The sequence below is a fragment of the Corvus moneduloides genome, chromosome 4 (assembly GCF_009650955.1).
Source record: "Corvus moneduloides isolate bCorMon1 chromosome 4, bCorMon1.pri, whole genome shotgun sequence".
Taxonomy (NCBI): domain Eukaryota; kingdom Metazoa; phylum Chordata; class Aves; order Passeriformes; family Corvidae; genus Corvus; species Corvus moneduloides.
In genome coordinates, this window is record NC_045479.1 from 21,186,065 (window position 1) to 21,206,936 (window position 20,872).

Below are 20,872 nucleotides of genomic sequence, written 5' to 3' on the forward strand. Positions count from 1 at the left end.
TCAAAGTCATGCTGGAAACCACACTGAACCACAAAGATAAAATAGCGAGTGTGTTTATTCATTAACTACTGTCTGTTCAGTGCTCTGGAGAAGGCTCTGACATAGAAATGGTCATATTCCTGTACTACAGCGGTTTTGGTGTTTGTTGGTCTGTGCTGATCTGTGAGTTAGTATGTGAAACAGAGGAGAAGATTAATAATGCAAAGGTTCAAATCCCTAGATTATGCATAAATGAAAACTGTTTGACCTTTAACCACTCTGAAAATAAATGTGCAGCCATTTCTCTCTGGGAAAAGTAATAGAGGTCATAATTTTTAAAAAATGTATGAGATATTTTAGGAATAAAAGTGTGTATCTTCATGTAAAATCCAGAATGTACAAGTGCATGGGTTAAAAAGCACTATTAGATGTCTGTAAAATAAACTTAAGTCTTTTTCAGATAAACTGGTAGCCATGTAATGAGCTCATGCACATGAACACAGTTTGTATTATAGCTGGGTAGGGCAGAGTGTGTCTATCAGCTCTATAAAACCTGAATTATTTGAAATGGGTTCAGCCAGGCAATCTGTAGGGCAAGCGATCATAAATGTGTGCTAGCAGCATAGTCTAACCTCTCTTCTTGTAAATTTTTTTCGTTGTCTGTAATGATTTTGCCAGATATGTATGTATATAGGTTAACCTTCACTGGTCAGAACTGATTTATTGTTGTAGGTGTCTATATATCAAAGGTCTGAATGGTGAAATATGTGCTATTAACAGGCAATTTCTATCTAGTAAGCCAAGTGGAATTTTGGAAGAATGTAAAGGTTACTTTTAGAAAGGACTGTCATCTGGCTGGCATCCAGGATTTCCAGTCAGTGAAAATTTAAGGTGAGTATTTGGCTTTAAATACATGGCAAAACCCCATTGAAGTACATGCTGAAGGTTTCTCCTTTACTGAGGGAGGATGGGTACCTTGGTCCCATGCAGGTCACGGCTATCAGTCCTTGAGCTCAGGTGTTTACAGGTGGGGGCGTTTCACCTGCTAGGGATACCCCAAGTGATGTACCAAAGCACAGAGAGACTGGGGGGCACATCCTGCTGAGGGCTTGTAGGCAGTTCAGGAGGTGGCCATAATCCTGTACCGTAAACTTCGTGGGTAGGTGGTTTTTATCCTGCTGTGATAATCCATTTGCTTAGTGTATCCTTAGCAGGGTGGGAGGGAGCATAGTAAATTCTTGGAGTGATGGAATACTGCCCTAAAGCCAGTAAATAGCAGCTTGTGTTTCTAAACTATCTTATCATTCTTTACTTTCATTAAGCATAGGCTTTCATGGTGAGGGTGGAGTGGCTGATCTGATAGTCATCTGTGCAAGCAGTTGAAAGGAAATCCTAATTATTTACCCTTTTCTGTGGGCTCCACACACTCCAGTTTACCCAAAACTTACTCCTTGGGGGTCTAACATCCTGACCCTAAGTCAGTGAGAGTTCTGCCAGAGCTGCCTGCATTTTCTTGCTGAAGCATGGCAACATGCAGCACCAGTGCAATTTTGTTCACATGTGTCCGGAGGCTCAAGGGGTTTCGTTGCAGCCCCTGCACGTCATGTGTTTTCAGGTTTGATGCCTTACCAACTGCAGACTTAACTAATTTTATTTATTTTATATTTGTTTTATTAAAGCACATGCCTAGTGCCTTCCCAGAAACCTTTGGGGCTGATGGGTTAGTTGTTCAAATTGAAGGATGGTGATGATTTTAGCAGCTTTGTGATACTGCGGTAGCATTGCCCGGGCCAGAGTCCAAGGTTTTGGCATTCATGGAAGGTGGCTTACAAAGCAAAGAGCAAGCATCCAGCTCTGCAGGAAGAGGTGTCATTCTCCCATCAGCCACTCCCCCCACCCTTGTATGGTCAGGTGTTTTTACCAGTTTGAATTGAAAACCATCCTTATTCCTGTTGTACGTATCAGGTTTGCATCAGCTTTTGCATACATAACCGGCTCCCAAGTGCAAGTGATTGCTCCATGGACCACAGGTGCTTTGCCACGCTCCCCTCAATCCCGTTTCCAGCTCCTTCCACCTGGGATATGGGAAGGGTACAGTTGGTACCTACAATGGGAATGCCCCGAGCTCAGTCTCAGCACTGTGTGTCTGCTCTGCTGTGTGTTATTCATGGAGTTTTGTATAAGCTGATGGTGTTCCAAAGTGAAAGGAGGGATTTTTGGCAAACAACTCGTTCTCCTGTAAAAAGCATACTAATCTTTGCAAATATTGAAGCAAATGGAGGAGGTGTTTTTTAGGGTTTTCAAAATATTCTTGCCAAGTGCATTGTAGAGTATTAGTGCAACTGCTCAGAAGTGGAAGCACATGGGTGTTTTTGAAATGGTGTGCCTGACCCTTGAAGGCATCTGATGCATGGTGCCTGTGCCAAAAGAACGGTGGCACACAGAGAAAGCAACAGAAAATATGCTCTTTCGGATCAGGCATTTTGTGCTGCTTTACTAGAACAGTAGGTGCAGTACCCGGAACATGAGCCTGTTTGGATTGTAGGTCTTGCAAAAATGGAAGATTATGTACTTGTGTGGGGTTACTCATTTGCAATTTGATACTCAGTCTCTCTTCCCAAGAGGCCCAAACCAGCATTATTGCAAGAAGCTCACTGCTCACACATGATAGTGCCTGAAGAGCTGCTGGTGCCTTGTGTCACACACTGGAGGAGATTGGGCTGGGTCAGGAGAGGTGCCGTATCAGCAGCGTGGGGCTCTCAGGCTGTGCCCACGTCACAGTTCTGAAGGGGAAGGCTTCAGTCCAGGCTGGGCATTTCAGGGGGCTGATGGTAATGAATGAAGGAAATTACAGGCTCTGGGAAAGAGCATTAGAAGCTATGAATCACTGAACCCTCTCTCGTTCTGCTGTTATCAGCTGACAGGTCTTTTTCTGTAAAATAAAACCTATTAATGCATTCTTAGTCATTTTTGGTGACTCAAAGGCTTAAACCTTCTTTGAACTCTCAGTCTAAGAGAAACTTTTGCTTGTTTTTAGCCAAACCCATTTTTGCATGAGTTAGTACTCCTGTGCATGCCCAGAGTCACATTTCTACCAGTGCATGTCCTTTCCTCCTTGAGTATGTGTCTTACATCTTGCTGCAAGAGGCACTCTCATGGTTACATTGGGTGCCATCAAATCTGCATTTCTCCAAGCTTTCTCACTTGCTGGTACTGCCAACACATTCTTCATGCTCTTTTCTTCCATCAGATTCCCTGTGACCTCTCAGCTTCTTCTTGGGTTCCCACATTGAGGGCTGCATGTATTATTTTTATTTGCATGTAGCAGAGAAGAAATATGATGCTGGCACTTTTGATTTTTTTTTCCTTTTTTTTTTTTTTTTTTTTTTTTTTTTGTATCTGGATGTCTCCTATCAAAGAGTGAGACAAAACCTTTGTCCACGTATCGCTAGTTCCAGGGCAGCATAGCTTAGATCAGGGTAATCTCAAACTGATGGGTGCTCAACAATGAAATTAATGCTCTATGTCAGCTCTAACATCTCCCTGCCAAAAAAATCACAACTCTCACTGAAACTTTTATGGTCAGTGTGACAGTGGAACAGCGTGACTGAGCAGAGTGTGCTGTCATGCAATTTTCCTCTTGTGAAGTTGATAAAATGCCCCTTTGTGGCCAACAGGGAGAGAGCAGTGATGAAAATCACGGGAAGGTGAAGGCACAGGGTGCACATCAGTGCCCTCACTGGGGGACAGCACAGGGGTAGAGCTGTGGCATCAGCCACCTCTCACTGTGCTCTCAGCACACATGTTGGCTGTCCAGCCCATGGATGCATGCTGGAAAGCAGCATCTTCAGCAGTACCACAAAGACCACTTTAGGAAACTGGGGAAAGACTTTGGGGATAAGCATGAGGAGAGGGATCTCCATTTCTTCTCTTGTGGACTGGCTTGCTCCATGTTCACTGCTTTTTTGTAGTTTGTTTTGAAGGACTTTGAAGTCTAGCAATTCATTTTGGCAAGACTTAAGATTTTCTTTTCTCTGTATCCTAATAAAAATAAATGTAAAGCTGTAGTTGGTGTTTTGGGAGCTCAGTTTCTATGTTTAGGGGGACTTAATTTTCTGATTCTTCTTTGTTTTGTAATATATAGTCTGAACAGTCGAATCCATCCCGTGTTCCACTTGGTTGTGCGCCACTTAACTGCTTGGTGCTAGCAGAATATATCCTAATTTAGTTGAATTGTTGTTACTTGTAAACCATTTTAAGCAGCAGTGATTGCCACTCATTATCGTTAGGCGAAAACTATTGCCTTTAGAAGGATCCTAACAAGGAGGACATCCCAGTTAAGTAGAATGTGCTGTGCTAAAAAACTTAGTTACAAGAAAAGATGTCACAGTTGCATTTTGTAATATAATTCTATTATCTTGTCTTCCTGTAGCATCTGCTCTGGTATCTCAGAGTTGCTCTCTGCTTTGGATGATTTAGTCAGGCTCTGAGTTCTGTAATTTTTAAGCATTATTGATTTGCTCTTCTCCTGTTTTTTCCAGGAGAGAAAGGGTGATCTCCTGTGGTTAAAATGCATAACTAGAGGCCTTATGGTCTTTTCCTGGTTTTCTCTGACACTTCTTATTTCACCATGAATCAGTTACTAAACTCTCCTATGTTTTACTTTCACTTTCTCTGTGTAGTAGACATTAATATTACCTTACCTGTGTAATGCCAGCGTCTTGAGGTGACGTATAGAGCTTTTTAATGCCTTTTCATGTCTTTGGGTACTGGGTGTTAAAGACATACAAAGGCAGTGTCCCTTTAGTCTCTTGATTCCTGTGCCTGCTCCACCCTTCCTCGTTTGGGCTGCTCTGCCTACTGTAAGATTCTAGTTCTGGAAACTTGATCTCACCACCTAGCTTTCCCAAGTGCTTTGCATTTTCTCCATACAAAGCCACTCCCTGTTATTTAACCGGGTTGGAATGTGTGGAAAGAAGACACTTTGCTCTTCTTGCCTTGAATGGTTTCCAGGTTCTCCGTTAGCTGAAAGCAGTGGCTGATATGATTAGCTTTAAAGTTTTCCCCATGGTCTCATTTCTGTAAGGAGAATGTTTTCCATCTGCCTTGCCCATCAGGTGGACAGGCTGAGTCTGGGAGTGATGGCACAGGTTGTTTCAGACAATGGAGACCACAGAGTTTCTTTCCAGGTGTGAGCTTCGGCTGTAGCAGTTTGTTTCACTTCACATTCACCAGCTCTTGCACTTTGGTGTCAGGATGCTGAGCTTAGGGTGCTGGTGATCCCGTATCATCCCTCAAACTCTGCTGAGCACCTGGATGGTATCCTTCTCATGTACTCAGGGTTGTCATGACTGCAGAGTGCGGGGTCAGGAGAATTTTTCAGCATGTTGGAATACCAGCCATGTGGGGTTTGCACCTAGTCGAGTGTTTTGCTGTTCCAAAGGCAGCTGGCAATACTTTTGACCCTTCTATTTTTTCCCATAGACCTTTATATTGTAGATCCCAAGAATGCTCTTTGATGCTGGTAAGTATTTTAGTACGTGAGCTTGTGGAATAAAAGGGTTTGTTGGTTTGTTTTGTTTTTTTTTTTTTTTTTTTTTGTTGTTGTTTTTTTTTTTTTGTTGGATGTTTTGTGAGCTCTTGAACTTCACATGATTATTTATGAGAGCAGGAGCCTGGACTCAAAGACTTTAGTCCTGTGTTCCTATGTAACAAAACTTACAAATGTTGATGACTGAGGGGATTTCCTACTACTAAAGGTAGCCCTCCTGGGTGAGGTTGGCATTTACTTGAGCAATGTAATATGCAACACCACGTACTGGGGACAGCTCAGGGTTAACTACCATTTTCAGGCTCATTTTATATAGCAATTTGCTTTATATCTATCCTGCACACTTAAGTTCTGTAAACTCTTAGTAGGATCCAGCTATTCCTTGCAGTGGGAGTATAAACTCTTTTCCGGATAGACACATTTGCTTAAGATGTAATAGATAAATAAAGAGGGAGGTCAAAGATTATTTGAATTATTTTCTCTTGAAAGTAGGAGCACTTAAAGAAAAATAACGAGTAGCAAAGCATTCATGCTTCTGTTCAGACTCGATATGAAGAAGTCTGGCACTCTTTCCAAAGGAATGAATGGTGAAATGTGAAAAAAGTATTTTACAGTGTTCACAGCACTCATATTTTTAGTGAAAACGAACACATTTGTGTTAGGTTTCTGCTAGATTCCTCAGCCATGGATGAATTTGAATGACATTGTCCAGTGGGCATTTTTATTAATTTAATGTCATTGGAAATTTCTTTTGTTTAGAGCATGGGATTTGAATACTAAAGGAGAGGGAGGAGGCAAAGAATTTGAAATGTGGCTGACATTGGGTATTACAGACCCATGAGTATAGGCAATGCAGACTTCTTACTTGCCTTGTTCTGTCACTTTATATGCAGAGATATATATATATATATAGATACATAAATTCAGCAGTAGTTGAATTATGGGCATGAGGTATGAATATGGGCACCATAGGTGCCACCACTTCAGGAATCAAGTGTTTAGCAAGAGCTGGTATGTAAGTGCCAGTATCTGTCTAAATTGAGAAACAGTGGAGAAAGCTTAAATTTTAAAAATATATTTTTTAGATGATACCTGTGTATTTAGGTGAAATTTGGGTACAAACCCCATATTTCTCCTGCCCTGAAAAGCTCTAAGAGGTCACAAAATGGCTGCTGTGTCTTGTGTTGGAGTTGCTCTTGACTCTCAGGTCCTTCAGGCTGTTTTGCCCTGAGGAGCTCTGCTGAGACTGCTGCTGGGCGCTGAGTTTGGGATATTTGTGTGATGCACACACGCTTGTCGTGCTGCAAGGACAGCGTTGGTCAGCTCTGTGGCAAGCTCTGAAAGAAGTATGCAGGAAAGCATGTGTTTTTGTGCCAAAATCTGCTTTGCAGTGCAGGGTGGCGCATCAGCTAAGCCCAAGAGGTGGGAATGTGCACAGTGAAACTGGAAGAGTTACCAGGTACCCCAGTCTCTGGATGAATTTGCATGAGCGTTTAAAATAACTGGTCCTTTTATAACTTTGGGCACCTTCACTTTGTCATTTTGTGCAATACTTCTTTGGGTTGAGATTTTTAAGTCCTCAGGGATTGAGCTCTGGCTTGTGCTGTAGCTGAGCCCAGAAGGCAGGAAAGTGTGAAATGTATTAATTGTGCATCAGATTTTCTCTATGATGTTGCTTTTTCTCTAGAGGTTTGGCGGGGAGAGGTTGGGGGGGACATTAGGAGCTTATCACTGTGATTTTTTTTGGCATCCTGCTGATTTTAGAATGCATGCATTTCTCTTCTGTCTCTTACCTATAGATTGCAGGGTACTCTGAGGCCAAGGGCAGAGTGAGTAGAGCAATGTTGGGCGTGGCCCATTCTGGATATGTCCATGCAATCAAGTCCTAGGCAGATCCATGCCCCAAGGGGGTACAGAGACAAGGGGAAGCACCAGAAGAGGTGACAAAATCCAAATACACTGGAGTGGTTTGGTTGTCCTGCCTTGCTCCAGCAGTTCACAGCAGTTGGTGTGTGGCTGCTGCACACGCTGCTGGGTGGCACAGAGCAGACAGGGATGTACCGAGGGAGTCTGGCCCAGGATTCATCGGGCAACAGCTGACTGCTTAATTTCCACTCCGCTGAATCGGAGGGAAGAAGAGGGATAAAATAATGGGCAAAGGAGTGCACAGGGTTGAGTAACCATGCAGAAGGGAAGGACATTTAACAGTGCCAGTTGAGAGGAAAGACAGGTACCACTGTTCATTTCTGAAGATACTGCACAGAAATCTTTGATGTGGAATGACAGATAAAATTGGTGGTGACAGCCAGAAAAGGAAGGGGGGGGAAAGTCCTGGTTTTCAGGCCTTTGGAAACTTGAGGTCCTCACCTGTTTCTCACGTTCAACACAATGAGGCTGAAAAAGCAAGTAAATAATACCAATTGCCAGAGAATTAAAATAAGGAAGTTGAAGTGTAGCCAAACCAGTGAAAGATGATGGTGGCTTTTTAGATGTTTCTATCTATTAAAAAGATATTTATAATCACAAAGTGTTTATCTTTTCCCCCTCCTCTTCAATTTGGTGTGCTCTCTTCTTCCCTGCTGTAGCCTTTCATCAGAAAATTTGAGCTTTACATCAAACACTGATAAAAAGAGAGTGGGATTTTCTTCTAAAAAGCATTTTATTCAATTTAATATTTTTGGGGGAAACAGTTGAAGCTAGAAGATTGGCTGAGTTGCATGCCCAAGCCATAAAATTCCTTTTCTCCATGCTTGTAAAAACCAGATTTGATCCAGCAAAATTATGAGTTACAAACAAATTTTCCATCACCCCACTGGTCACTTGCTGTGGTCAATTATAGTTTTGAAGCTGATATAAGAATCAGATGTTTGGCTATTGTGTGTGTTTGCTGATCTCCAACCCAAGTGTAACCCTTTGGCATGACACATCCTATAATTTGTTAAGTTTTCTAACAATGGCGCATTTTGCATTTAATTTGTGCTTTTCTCTCCAAGAGCCTAAGAATATGCTCCCCTCGCTAAAGACCAGAGTAGTTAATCATCAGGGCTGTTTGTAAGGAAAAGGCCTGGCTCTGGGAACAGAGTCATAGGCAAAGTAGAGAATAGAATGTCTATATCCCACTGCATAAATCACTTGGAGAAATATCTTCTATACATAATTTTAATTTAAATTTTATTAATTTGAATTTTATTTGTAAAGTTATCTTAAAACAGTATATTTTTTCTCCAGACTTAAGGTATTTTTTCACAGAAAAAAAAATCGAATTCATTTTTTAAAGTTGCCATAAAGCTGTTTGTGCCCTGGTTCTTGTTTTTAGAAATCTCTTACAATATTAGATCACTTTTACATCTGTTTTCTGCAGGGAAGACTCTTCCAATTTTGTCTTAATTTCTATCCATTAAAATTATAAAGAAGAATCTAAAAAAAATGAGAGTACTTAATAAAATATGCAGGCAAGCCTGCATTTTAAATGCAGGTGTTGTACTTCCCGAGCTCTGTACATCCACAGAATATAAATGTTGATCAGAGCACCAAGTGTTTATGAGAGTCAGCCTCTGAGCGATGGCAGGAGAATTTGAAGAGCTTGTTTGATAAGCTGTTGTTGCTTTCCATTCCTTACCTCTCGGCTTTGAATTCTTTCCTCCCCGGTGCTGTGTCAGGTGTCCTGCCCTTTCTCTCCAGGACACTTCCTTGTGAATTGTGTTACTCTGTCATGACCTTCTACATGTTCGTGGGGTTGTTACAAGCCTGGGACCAGAGCCAGGGCTGGGAATTACATCTGTTCCTGCTCCTCTGTCTCCAGGATCCAAACAGGCTATTGGGGATTTTGTTCTGGTGCCGCTGCTGTGTGCAGAGGATGATCCTAGCTTAGGTTGCTGTCTCATGGCCATGGTGGACAAGACTTTTGGTTTTCCCACTGTATACCCCTGCTTTTCACTTTTGGCTGGGCCCATTGAACCTGTGTCAGCTGTCTCCTCCCAGGATGGATGTTTTTAGGTCTGTGCTACAAATATAACTTGTAGACCAAATTGGTTGCAGGGAGGAGATGGATGTGAGGAGGGGAATCCAAGGCAGTTTGGTGAAGCTAACAAGATGTCTGAGAAGCATCTCCTTTGAGGTGTGTTTCCTGGTCTTGCAGTGCTGCAAAGCATTTGACAGTTCTGTCAATCTGTTGACAGAATTACTGGTCAGTAGAATTAGATGTCATATTTACTGAGCTGGGAAACTAAGCAAGTTCTTCCCTTGAAGAAAAACACTAAATATGTACCTCATCCTTAATGCATTTTGCAAAGTCTGCTTGGCCTATAACGGCAGAACCCACTCTCTGTAGGTGAAGGAAGGAGTAGTAAAAACTAATGGAAGAAATACATTTCCTGCTCTGTCTTCTTTTCAAAGGTAATATTTGGAGATAAGATGAAATTTAATCATCATAAAGAGGTACAGTTCCACTGCCTCCAGTGGCTCTCCACCTGTGTATGTCCCAGAGAGATTGGGAAGGTGATGCTGTGAAAAGCATAGGCACCACTGACTGTACACAGAGCCTGGGAAGGGAGGAGAGCTTGCTCCCCAAGCTGGACCAATGAAGCTGTTACCCAAGGATGGTAATACAGTGTTTGCTCTTGTAATAAATAAGTTCTGGTTTTTAGCATGACAGTGATTTTGGTGAATAAATATATGCCCTCCATCTATTCCTGAGGGTTTACATGTCATGGCAGAATGTGACTTTTGTGCCTGAATGAATGTGTATGTAAATCATTTTATGTCAGTAGCTTTACTTTTGCCCTGCACCATAAAAATTCACTGCTCTAGGGGCTTCTGCATAATGGGCTTTTGAAGCCCAAGCAGTTCAATTGCTGGGAGCTGTATTTACAAAAGAAATTCAATCATCCATCAATGACACTTACAGCAGCTTGATGCTGTCCCTTATTTTGGCAATTTACAGTGAAATCCCCTTGCAGGAAAATCCTGTAAATGTGTTGTCTGTCTCATATATAATTTTAAAGCCAGTCTTTAGGAATTTTGAGATACTCTTAGATACCATTTTCTAATAATTTTGTATAGGTTTGGAGTAGTTTCTTGGCGGCTTCCTTGGAACCCTCTTGAACTCCTCCTTGAGCAATCCTCCTAGGTTTTTCTGTAAGATTTATCCCGAGGTGACATCGTAATCAGTTTGAAGATATTCAGAAGGGCTAACAAGGGCCACTTCTGCATGAGTTGTCTGTGACATTGTGTTACAGATGTTGGTTGTCTTTGAGCTCTGCACACGCAGGCTGTGTCTTGGAATGTCCCCAAAACAATGTGGTGGTGGCAGCAAAGTTACCATAATGGCTGAAGTTACATCGGGCTTCTCCTTTCTTTTTATCCACTGTAGGTGTTCTCTGCCTGCCGGACAGCTTGAACCTTCACAAGGACCAGCAAAGGTCAAACAAGCCTGGGGAGGTGCAGATGTTCAGCCAGTCGGAGCTAAGGACCATCGAGCAGTCTCTACTTGCCACACGCGTGGGGAGCATTGCTGAACTCAGTAAGTACGAGGCTGTTGAGAATGTTTGGATTTCTTTCCTCAAAGTAAAGCAAAGCTGAGTGCATTGCCTGGTTCTGCTGAGGAGAGGTGAGGGGGCTGTGTAATGTTGAAGGGGATGTTGGGCAGATCTAGCTGTGTTCATGCTCCTTTGTTAGTTCGGAAGCTGAAGCTATAGGAGGAAAGAAGGGTTGTGTGGATTCGTAGCAGTACCTACGGCTTGTTTGCATACATTGCTCTCAGTTTTAAAGGCTAAAGATGCTTTATTTCATCTTCCCAAGCCTGGCCAGACTTGCAAATGTCTGTTGTATTGGTGTCCTGTCTCCTTTCAGTGGCATGTCTTTTATGATGGGCAGGCAGAAAGCTGAAGGCTGCAGTAAGTAAAGGAAATACTGTCATACGTTTAAGGCAGAGCTCCTTCCACCTCTCTTAGAGAAGGTCCTTTACCTGCCTTGCCTTCTCCAGCCCTACAACTCAAACCTGCACCAGAGGAATTGACTCCTGGAAGATAAATTATTTGCTGTTAATCAAAGCACTTTTTGAGAAATATGGGAATCTGTGATATTTGTCAAAATCTGAAAACTTTGCTTTTGGCACAAATAAATGGTAGGAGGCAAGGGCCATATGCATTTTTATGTGACATGGAGATAAAGTTACCAGAAGCACTTTATTTAAACTACTTTTTTCTTAAGAGAGAAGCATTCCAATCACATGTTTGTGGTCTAGTTAGATACAGGAAGCTATGTGTGGGAAAACAGAATCATTCAGACAAAAAAAGTGGGTTTTTTTCTGAGGTTTGTGAGAAATACTGTTGAGTATTCTTTTCCTGAGGTCAGTTATGAAATTTTGGGGAGAAATTAAAAATACCCAAATTCATGAAGATACAGGCTTGAATCCATAAAGATATAGGCTACCCAACCTACTGCTGTTGCCAGCATCGTAAAGAACATGTATAGGGATCTCTTGTTCATTTTTTGGCACTTTCTGTAGCAATGGGAGTCTCCTCTGTAGCTCTACCGTATCATCATGGTTCAGTTTCCTCCGGTTCATGAGCCATGTGAATGCACCATGGATGTTTGTCTACAAGACACAAGATGAATTTCTGTTTTCAGCTTGCTAATTTTAATTTGCTCTGGTGCAGTGTCAACAAGCCAAGAGCCTTAGTATGAAGTGTTGCTCCATCTCTGGAATCAGGTGTTCGGTGTTATTCAAATTAAGTAATTTATGCTCATTTATTTCACGTGCGTGAAACACACAACAGTACTGTCTGTGTGCCAACTAAATTATGCATGATACAGCTCTCTTTCTTACAGTTCATATGGTTGGGATTTAATAAATAAACAATTTCTGAGTATTTCAGGGTGGGTGGGTTTTTTATTCTGGATTTTTCTTGGACTTTTGTACTCAACCCAAACTGGCAGAGTCCTTAGAGCACCCCATCCCATTTAACAGTTTGAACTCTATCACCTCTAAGCATCCTACCTTAGATTCAAATGCTTGGTTGGTGGGGTTTGCCTTCTGTACATCTGTTGACTGCAAACACAGGCAAAACACTCTTCAGGGTGGCCAGTTGGAAGAACAGAGCACGTCAGTGGGAGTTGGATGCAGCTGTCGGAGAGGCTGGCACATCCAGCAGGCTGGTAGCCCTCCAAAAAGCCCTGTGGCCAATTTGAGGGATCCTCCCTGGCCGCTGCAAGTAGATGCATGTCAGGGAAGCAGCAGTGTGAGGAGCAGTAACTGGAAAAGCTTGCAAGGCTTGGTATGTTCAGTTGGGTAGAAATCTGTGCTGTGGAGCAGTGCCGGTGCAGAGCTCAAAACCGAGCTGTGAAACGTGGGGGGAGTTGCAGCATGTTGCTGGGCAAAAACCTCTGAGTTTGGAGGAGAAATCATGAAATGGGAGGAAAATGGAGCAGTGAGGGGATACAAGTAGGCTTGCTCTTTTTTCAGTGCTTGTGTGTCTCTCTGGCATCAGCAGTGGCTGTGAGCCATAGGTTACAGCAAAACCTCTGCCATGGAGGGTGGGTGGGGAACGGCAGCGTGGGGCAGAAATGCAGAGCAGGGGGGAGAAGGTGGGGGGAACACCTGGGGATCATCAAGGCATGAAAGCAGAAGGCAAAGGAGGATTTATTGTTGCCCTGGTGGTGTGAGGGGGATGGACGTTGTGGAGAAGAAAGAGGATATGACAAGCATTGCCATGGAGAAAGTGATGTATGAGGGAAAGATTAGATAGGGAACAGTGCCTGCTTTTGAGGGGTGAATAAAGGTAATGAGGGAGACACTCTGGAGAGGAGGGAATTAAGAGGATAGCACTTGTGGAGAGGATCATGAGGAGGAGGAGGTGGCAACCAGAAGTGGATGACAAGGGCAGAAGCTTGGCCTGTGGACCAGCAGAACAGGCAGTCCCCAGGCATGTGTCTGCATTGTCCCATCAGCTTGCAATATCCCAGGAGCCAAGATTTCATTTCTGTTCTCTTCAAAAGAGCACAAAAAACAAGGGCACAGACTGATCTTGCAATAAAGCAATTTATTTTATCTCAGGAAAAAAAATATTTAAAAAAGCAGTTCTATTTGAATGAGATTTCCTATAGTTTATTGACATGAATAATTAAAGTATTGTAAGTACGTGGAATAACTAGAATTAAGAAGTGTCTTCGTGCAGAGGAAAGGCTTCCCCTGCTCTCAGTTCTCCGCAGCGTCCTTGCACGGAGCAGTGTGACCAGCTGCTGAGCTGCTGGAGGCTTTGACACCAGGGAATCAAATCTGTCCCCTGGAAGACAACAGCTTGCAAATGAGGCCTGTACAGCACCTGTATTTCAGCTCAGGTCTTCTTAATTTCTTTACAGTCTGTCCTAGGTGAAGAAGAGATTCAGAAGGTGAAAAACCTTGTATCGTGTGGTACCTTCACCTTGCCCCACCCATGATGGCCATTGTGTGTCTGCACCCTTTATTTTTTCATGTGTTCTGTCAGTGCGTTAGAAAAGACCATTGGGGTGAGCTGCCATCTCCCTGGGCGTGACAGAAGGCAGGAGAAAATTGGGGAAAGGTGGCATGGCAGACAAGACGGGGGGGGGGGGGAGGGCATCTGGTGATGCTGCCATTGAGGAGTCCTCCTGGTCAGACAGGTGCAGCTGGACTCATGGATGCTGCTCTGGTCCTGCCAAATGGTGCTTGCCTGGTGCTTCTGCTCTCATCTCCAGGCTTAGCAGGCACTGGGCCTTGCTGAGACACCGCCTTGCTGGCAGTGGCCAGGTGAGGCAGTGCCACTGGCCCAGGGGTGCCCTCCAGAAAGTAGGAAGAAGAGATGATGTTGCTGACTTAGGGAAAAAAAAATCAAAGGGAGGTTTCGTCTCCAGGACTTAGGAGGAGAATGTAAATAGACACCTAATTCTGCACCACAATTACAGCAGTAATGCGTGATTCCAAGGCAAAGGTTTAAAAAAATTAATGTGAAACCTTATTCATTAAAATATAATGAAGATGGCAGAAAGTTAAGGAACGACAATAAATCTGGCCTATGTTTAGTATTCAGGAGTTGTAATTCCCTACTACAGTGTGTTTTAAAATAATGTAATTTCATTTGAAATGCTTATTATATAGAGAACATTGGGAAGAACTGAAGCACAGCAAAAATAATAGGATTTTAAACAGTAGCCTGACAGTATTTCACTGTTGAGTCTTAGAGAAAATATTTCACAGAACTTTGGGTTTTTTTATTTTTTTTTCCTCATTTTTTTTTTCCTTGAAGTTTCCTATATTTCTAGACCAGACCTAGAGGAGAAGGGGAATAGATCTGTTTGGGGTTTTGTCAGAAAGTTTTTGGGGTTTTCCTAGATTTCTAGTTCTTCTCTTTCATTTCTCCCCCTTTCAGATGGGAAAAAATAAGTAGACTGAATAGAAAAAGACAGGAACATTAGGGAGAGCTTTGGCTGTGGAGAGATCCCAAGATAGTGCGTTTTGACCTTTGAATATTTTTCCTAACTTCTTTATATGCATGTTTGCAATCCACAAACATTTATGTTATATTTGACTGCATAATGCTCCAAGACACCTATTCATCATCTATCTAAAAATACTGCTGCTGGCTTGCAGACCAAATGCAGAAGGAATGAGGCTCATAACTGAAGGTCGTTGCTGTTTTTCTGGGTTAAGGAGGACCCTCTTTTGCTTGTGTGTGCACGTAGGTGATGAGAAGGCAGAGCAGAGACTTAGGCACCACCAATCCTGGCACCAAGAAATACTTGTCCCTCACTGCCTTGGGGTGAAGACTGTAAGGTGTTAGTGTCTGACCTGGGACAACCACCCTGTGCTGAGGTGTGTTCGTAGGGCTGTAGAAGGCTGTGTGTCTCAAGCAGCACAGGGAGATAAACCATGGCTTAGGATGTCATCCAAAGCATGTCTTAGTGTACATCTTCAGGCTAGATCAAAAAACTGTTGGGGGCTTGTTTTGGGTGCAGATATGGCCAGTCTCCTATGGCTTTCCTGGGTGAGAAGTTTGCCACCCAGACTTGTGCAAACCACAGTGACTGGTGGTGGTATCACTCTGAATGTTAACCACAATGAATAATCATTTTTATTTTAAGGTGTGATAATCTGAAGGTGTGACTTAACACTGCTGATATCAGAGGTTTTTTGCTTTTGAATGGTGTTTAACTTAGAGCAGTCCCCAGATGTGATGTTCCAGCTGGTATTTCCTCACTGTCACTGCCCGGGTCTCAGCAAGGTTTTCCTTTTTGCCATTGGAAAAATGCCACCCTTCATCCCCTTTTTATTACACATCATCGTCTCTTTGCATCCACAGTGCTGAATGTATGTATTTCCAAAATAACAGCCTCCCAGTGGATCTTAGCACCCTTTTAGGGATGAAAGAGGAGTTACTGCTCAAGTGTAAGTAGGAATGTGATTGCACATACTGATACTGTTTTTCATTTCTCCTCATAGCCCCAGCTGAAGAGATGATGAAAGTTGGCATCCCCCCCCTTGCCTTTTCATCTAGTCTCAATCCTCTGCAGCCAACAGGAAGGAGGGCTGCAGGAGCCATACAAATTGATTCATGTGCTCTAAATAAGAGGTTAAACCTAGGCTTAGAAGCAAATGCCAAGGTGAAGGTGCTTGCTGGAGGGGTGGCATCTGAAGGAGTGTTTTCAAAAGTGCTGATTTACTGCCAGAACAAAAGCCCTGTTTGTCAGATGTATTTCTCAGACTAAGCAGCACCGTAGAGTAAGACGGAGCTCATTCCCTGTGGACGGTTTGGTTCATGGAGCACAGTGCTGAGCTAAGCAGAGGTACTAGCCAAAACCTGCAATTCAGATGGTGGTGCTGATGCCTTAGGTTTTAACTTTTATATTTTTCAAATCCTGTGCTGCCTAGTGTGTAACTCTGAAGTTTTGTGCGGCCTGTTAGCTGCTGTTCTCTCACGCTGGTTAGACAGAACAAAGCCTCTCTAGATTTGCTTTCCAAGGACACTTTGACTGTCCCAGGCCCCAGAATGTGTAAACTAAAAGCCTCTGAAGAGGAGGGGCAAACTTGGGGTAATTACACCATTAACTGAAGTTATAATTGGAGAATCGAGCCTGATATGCAAATGGACCAAACTTACAAAAGTGTGAAGAACCCGTTACCTGGAGTCCATCTTGGGTGTAGCCTTTTGACTGCCCAGGGTGTGCCTTTGAAGGCCCTTCAAATGAATACCTACTTTTGTTTTCTTATTTTGTCTAGCCTCTGTTTTTAGGTAGCTGCTGCATGCATCAGTACTCCCTTCAGCATGGGGTTTGGCCATAGACTGACAGCCTGTATGTCACCTCTCCAGATACGGTGATGCTTTTCCCAGTTTTCAAGGGCCCTCCGCTGGATTATTGCACAAGATCTCTAGGTCCTCGCTCACCCGCTTTCTGGGTGTCTAGTTTGCAGTTCCTTCTTGCTGATATCCACACATCATCCAATTTGTGTGTCAAAGTTAGGAGCTGTTGAGATGCTCCTCAACAGAGAAACCTGTCCAGCAGAGAACAGAAGAGAGATGAATGCAGTGCTTAAATGCTAGGTATTTTCTTGCCTCTGTTAAAGGCTGCCTGAGTTGCAGGCTTCCCTATCTGCTACCCTGTTCTCCTTGCTGCCCTCTCTGAGTGATGGACCACAGCCTCCATTCACTGTCTGCATCTGTGCCCAAGAAGGGTTGTGGGTTACTTAATAGTCCCAAATATTTTGGGACTATTAAACCTGCTTTTCTTCTGTTCCCCCTGAGATACCCACTATCATAAGCCATAAAACAATACATTTATTTACCAGTTGAGTGGAGAGGACAATTTGAAAATACCAGGTTACACCCTACTCAGGCTTTATCTTCCCTTTGACTGCCCTGTAGACCAAGGGGGTGGATTTCTGTCTTGGGTAACAGGGGCAGCTTGTCTTGTTGCTTGTCTGGGTCCTCAGTGCTCCTTTGGGGGCTCCCTGGCTGTCTCCATGGGTGAGACTCAGCCACCTTTGCCTTTCTTGGGGACAAGCCTAGGGTGGTTTTGTTCCTCCCGGGCTTCTACCTCCTGTGTTTAAGCCCATTCAGGTTTGATGCTTAGAGGTAAAAGGCATCGCCGTGGTGGGTGGGGAGTGCTGGAGCTCCAACCTTCCACCAGCCTTCCACAATACACCATTGTGAGCTCCCTCAGAACTCAGAACTCCCTATGTACACCACATTTGAGGTACAGACTCCTGTTCTCTCTGAACCCCTGCATCACAACACACTTGGGATTCACATGGCATTTGCTTTTCCTTGCAGTCCTGCTTGTCCCTGCTGTGCAGAGCACAGGCAATTGGTCAAGTCAGAGTGAGCACTCCTACCTGGCCTGCTCAGCCATGGGCACTCTTAAGTTCCATTTGAGGACATGGGTCTATGTCAAGCCAAAGAAAATCCAGAAATAGTGGTCCGTAAGGCAGTAGTGTTCTGCAGAGGGAAGGCTCTGCATTAGGTTGGCACATGATTAGCTCATCTGAGTCAAAGCTTGTTTTGTTTGAAGTGGCTTAAGGGGAATCAGACACAAACATCACGCTTGCCACGGTGGATTGGAGATTCTAAACGTGTAAGTGTTGTTATAATAGGTATGTGAACTTGAGAGGGTTTAATTATTATTGTGGCTTTTTTATGGGATATATTCAATCCCTAATTTATCAGTCTTCAAAGGCTTTGCAAACACTAAATTGCATGCAAACACTTACTCTGTAATATAAATAGAAGCTTCTTGTGATGGTGGGGTAAGTGAAGATAAAAAGATTGAATGATCTGTGGGAGGCCAGAGGGAAGCCACGGCCAGGAAATGGGCTGCTTGCATCCTGGTCCTGTCTTCTCAATTCTGAATCTGGGACCACAGTTCCTTCTTTTGCTCTTGTGTAGAAGAGACGAATGGCTTTTAGGAGAAGAAGAGGTTGCCTGTGGTAGACAGGGGCACAGCATGGGACAGCAGAAATGGCAGAGCTAGGGAGGTTTCTGCAGGGTGAGCTCACTGATGAATTTGTTGCACATTGGATGCCCCACTGACTGTGGCTTATGGCACCCCAAGCGTACCCACAGCCTGAGGCAGCTGGAATAAAATCTAGAATATACTGTGTGCCAAGAACAACTTAACTTTTATGTTTGAAGATACTTTGTGCTCAGTGCACGCACTTAGTGAAATACATTCTGCACACTTCCTAGTGTGCAGCCACCCTATCTCTGTGCACACTCCTTTCCTGGTATAGATGAGTAGTGTTGAGTTAACAGTAGAAAACCTCACAATAAATCATTTGAGGACAGGTTTTGCTTGAGCAATTTTGGCTCAGCTGACTTTTGAAAGATGGAGGTTGATGTACCACCAGAGGCAGAGGAACGTGGTGGAACAGTGCAGCTGGAATTGAGAGTGTAGGGAAGGCTCGGGTGGCTGAGGCTGACCTGGTACTGGAGACACAGCTCAACTGCTCGTATTCACCCACAGTGATGTGCTGGCAGGTGTGTACTGCTGTAAATTTGCACCAATGTGTCACTTTGGTGCAGAAACCAGAGGCAACAGGAGGTAGAAAGTAAAAGAGACTTAGCTACGCTTTAGGAAGGATGCAGAATGGCTGTGGCTACCAGCTAGCAGTCTGATTAAATAGACCATGGTTTATTGTCAGGGTTATAATTTCATGTTTTCAATACAGTCTCCCCAGAGCTGGTTGTGAGCAAAACCACAGATCCAAGACTTTTATACAGAAGTGTGAAATGAATCTAGGTCAAGAAAATGAGTTTTGCACCTGGCTCACATGCTTGTAAGGGGGGAATCTACTGACCATGACATGAAGTTGGCATCTAGAATGCAGCTCCCTGATGCACACTCCTTCTTTTCGTGGTCTGGACAGGACAGAGGAGGTTGTTAAGGGCTCTGACAGACAGACACAACTCCTGTATATGGCTCTGGCCTGCTCTTTGCAGGAGGAAGTATTCACCCAGGTAGCACAGCAAAGCAGTAACCCTGCTGCTATCAACATGCCCCAGTGCAGGGCATGATTCCCAAGTGCAGACTACACACATAGGAGTTAAGGACAGCTGAAAGGATGACCAGACCAGCATTATCAAACTGATGGGTGCTGCCTGCACAATGCTGTCATGCTAGAAACATGGTCTCCTGCTTCTTCACACAGTGCCCCAGTAGGGCACCAGATGGGAAGACAGCTGCGGTGGAAACAGATGCTCCTCTCTCTCCCCTGGGTTTTGAAGGAAAGACACAGGTCAAAGAACTGTGTGGCTCATTTTCAGTGTGCAAAGACATCATTGCTGAGTTGTTCTGGTAGTTTTGGAACATGCTTTTGGGACAAGAAAAACATGAGGTAGGTGTCATAAGGAGTGGCTGTGTGAGGATCTGTCCATGTCATTCACCTCAGGCTTGTGGCTCTGCAGGCATACATGCAGCTGAATGGTTTTGGCTCTGGCAGTTTATCAGTCTGAAAGTAGTTAGCCTGCTCCTAGGCAGGCAGAATAGCATCATCAGGTCCATCATGACAGATCAAAAAATCCCACAGGAAGCTTCTCAGACATGGGCATTGGGTATTTGTCATTTTCTTTCTCTTCCTTCTTTTTTGCCTTCCTCTTTTTCCCCCCCCCCCCCCCCCCCCCACTGCAAAATTGGAAACAGATGTGTTATTCTTTAAACATTGGCTCTAACATGGTAAAAGCAGTGATAATAGCTTTTACTGAAGCCAAACACAGTTTTAAAAAAAAAGGCTTCGCTGGTCACTGCAGAGAGGGCTCAGGCTGAAGCTGCCCACTTGCCTGCTGTGTGTTGTATTGCACCCCCATGCAGATGGGAGCAGCTTTACTTTCCCTGTCACATCATATTTTTGGCTTGAAGTCAGTGAAGCTGTTCCTTAAATATTCAGTATTGCCTTAAAGCAGGCCCGTGTCACAGCAGGCGCATTACATAATATTTTCAGTCTTTAAATCAAACGTATGTGGACCTTGCGTTCAGTGACCATGCTGCACTGACAGCAGCAGCAGTGGGTGAGCCCTGCTTTAGTCATGGGAAGGATGAAATGCTGGCAGCTGCAGTGGTAGCTCTGCACACACTGCGGTGCAGAGGTGGTTTCATGGTTTTTGGTAGCTGGTGTGCAAAGCACGGCCTTTCTCCTCTGGGCTGACAAGCTCTGGTGTGGAGCTGCATTCCTGGAGCCCTTCCCCATCCGGAATCAGGGCTGCAAGGCCATCCCAGCCTGGAGCTTGCCTCTGCCTTTGCTGCCCTCTGGGAGCGTGTCCTCTAGTTCTGGCTTTCCAGCTTTGGCAACAAAAGCGTCCTGAAATGTCCCCCCGCTTTGCTGTTCTTTTTCGTTTT

The 20,872-nt window shown here is 43.9% G+C and overlaps 1 protein-coding gene across 2 annotated transcripts in view; it reads left to right on the top strand.

Moving 5' to 3' along the window:
* Positions 1-20,872, top strand: part of BTBD11 (BTB domain containing 11) — a 180,696-nt gene that overhangs the window by 87,820 nt on the left and 72,004 nt on the right. For both annotated transcript variants that reach the window (XM_032105398.1, XM_032105399.1), the window contains exon 2: positions 10,902-11,051. In XM_032105398.1, the coding sequence (XP_031961289.1) occupies positions 10,902-11,051 (150 nt within the window). The remainder of the gene's footprint in view (positions 1-10,901; positions 11,052-20,872) is intronic.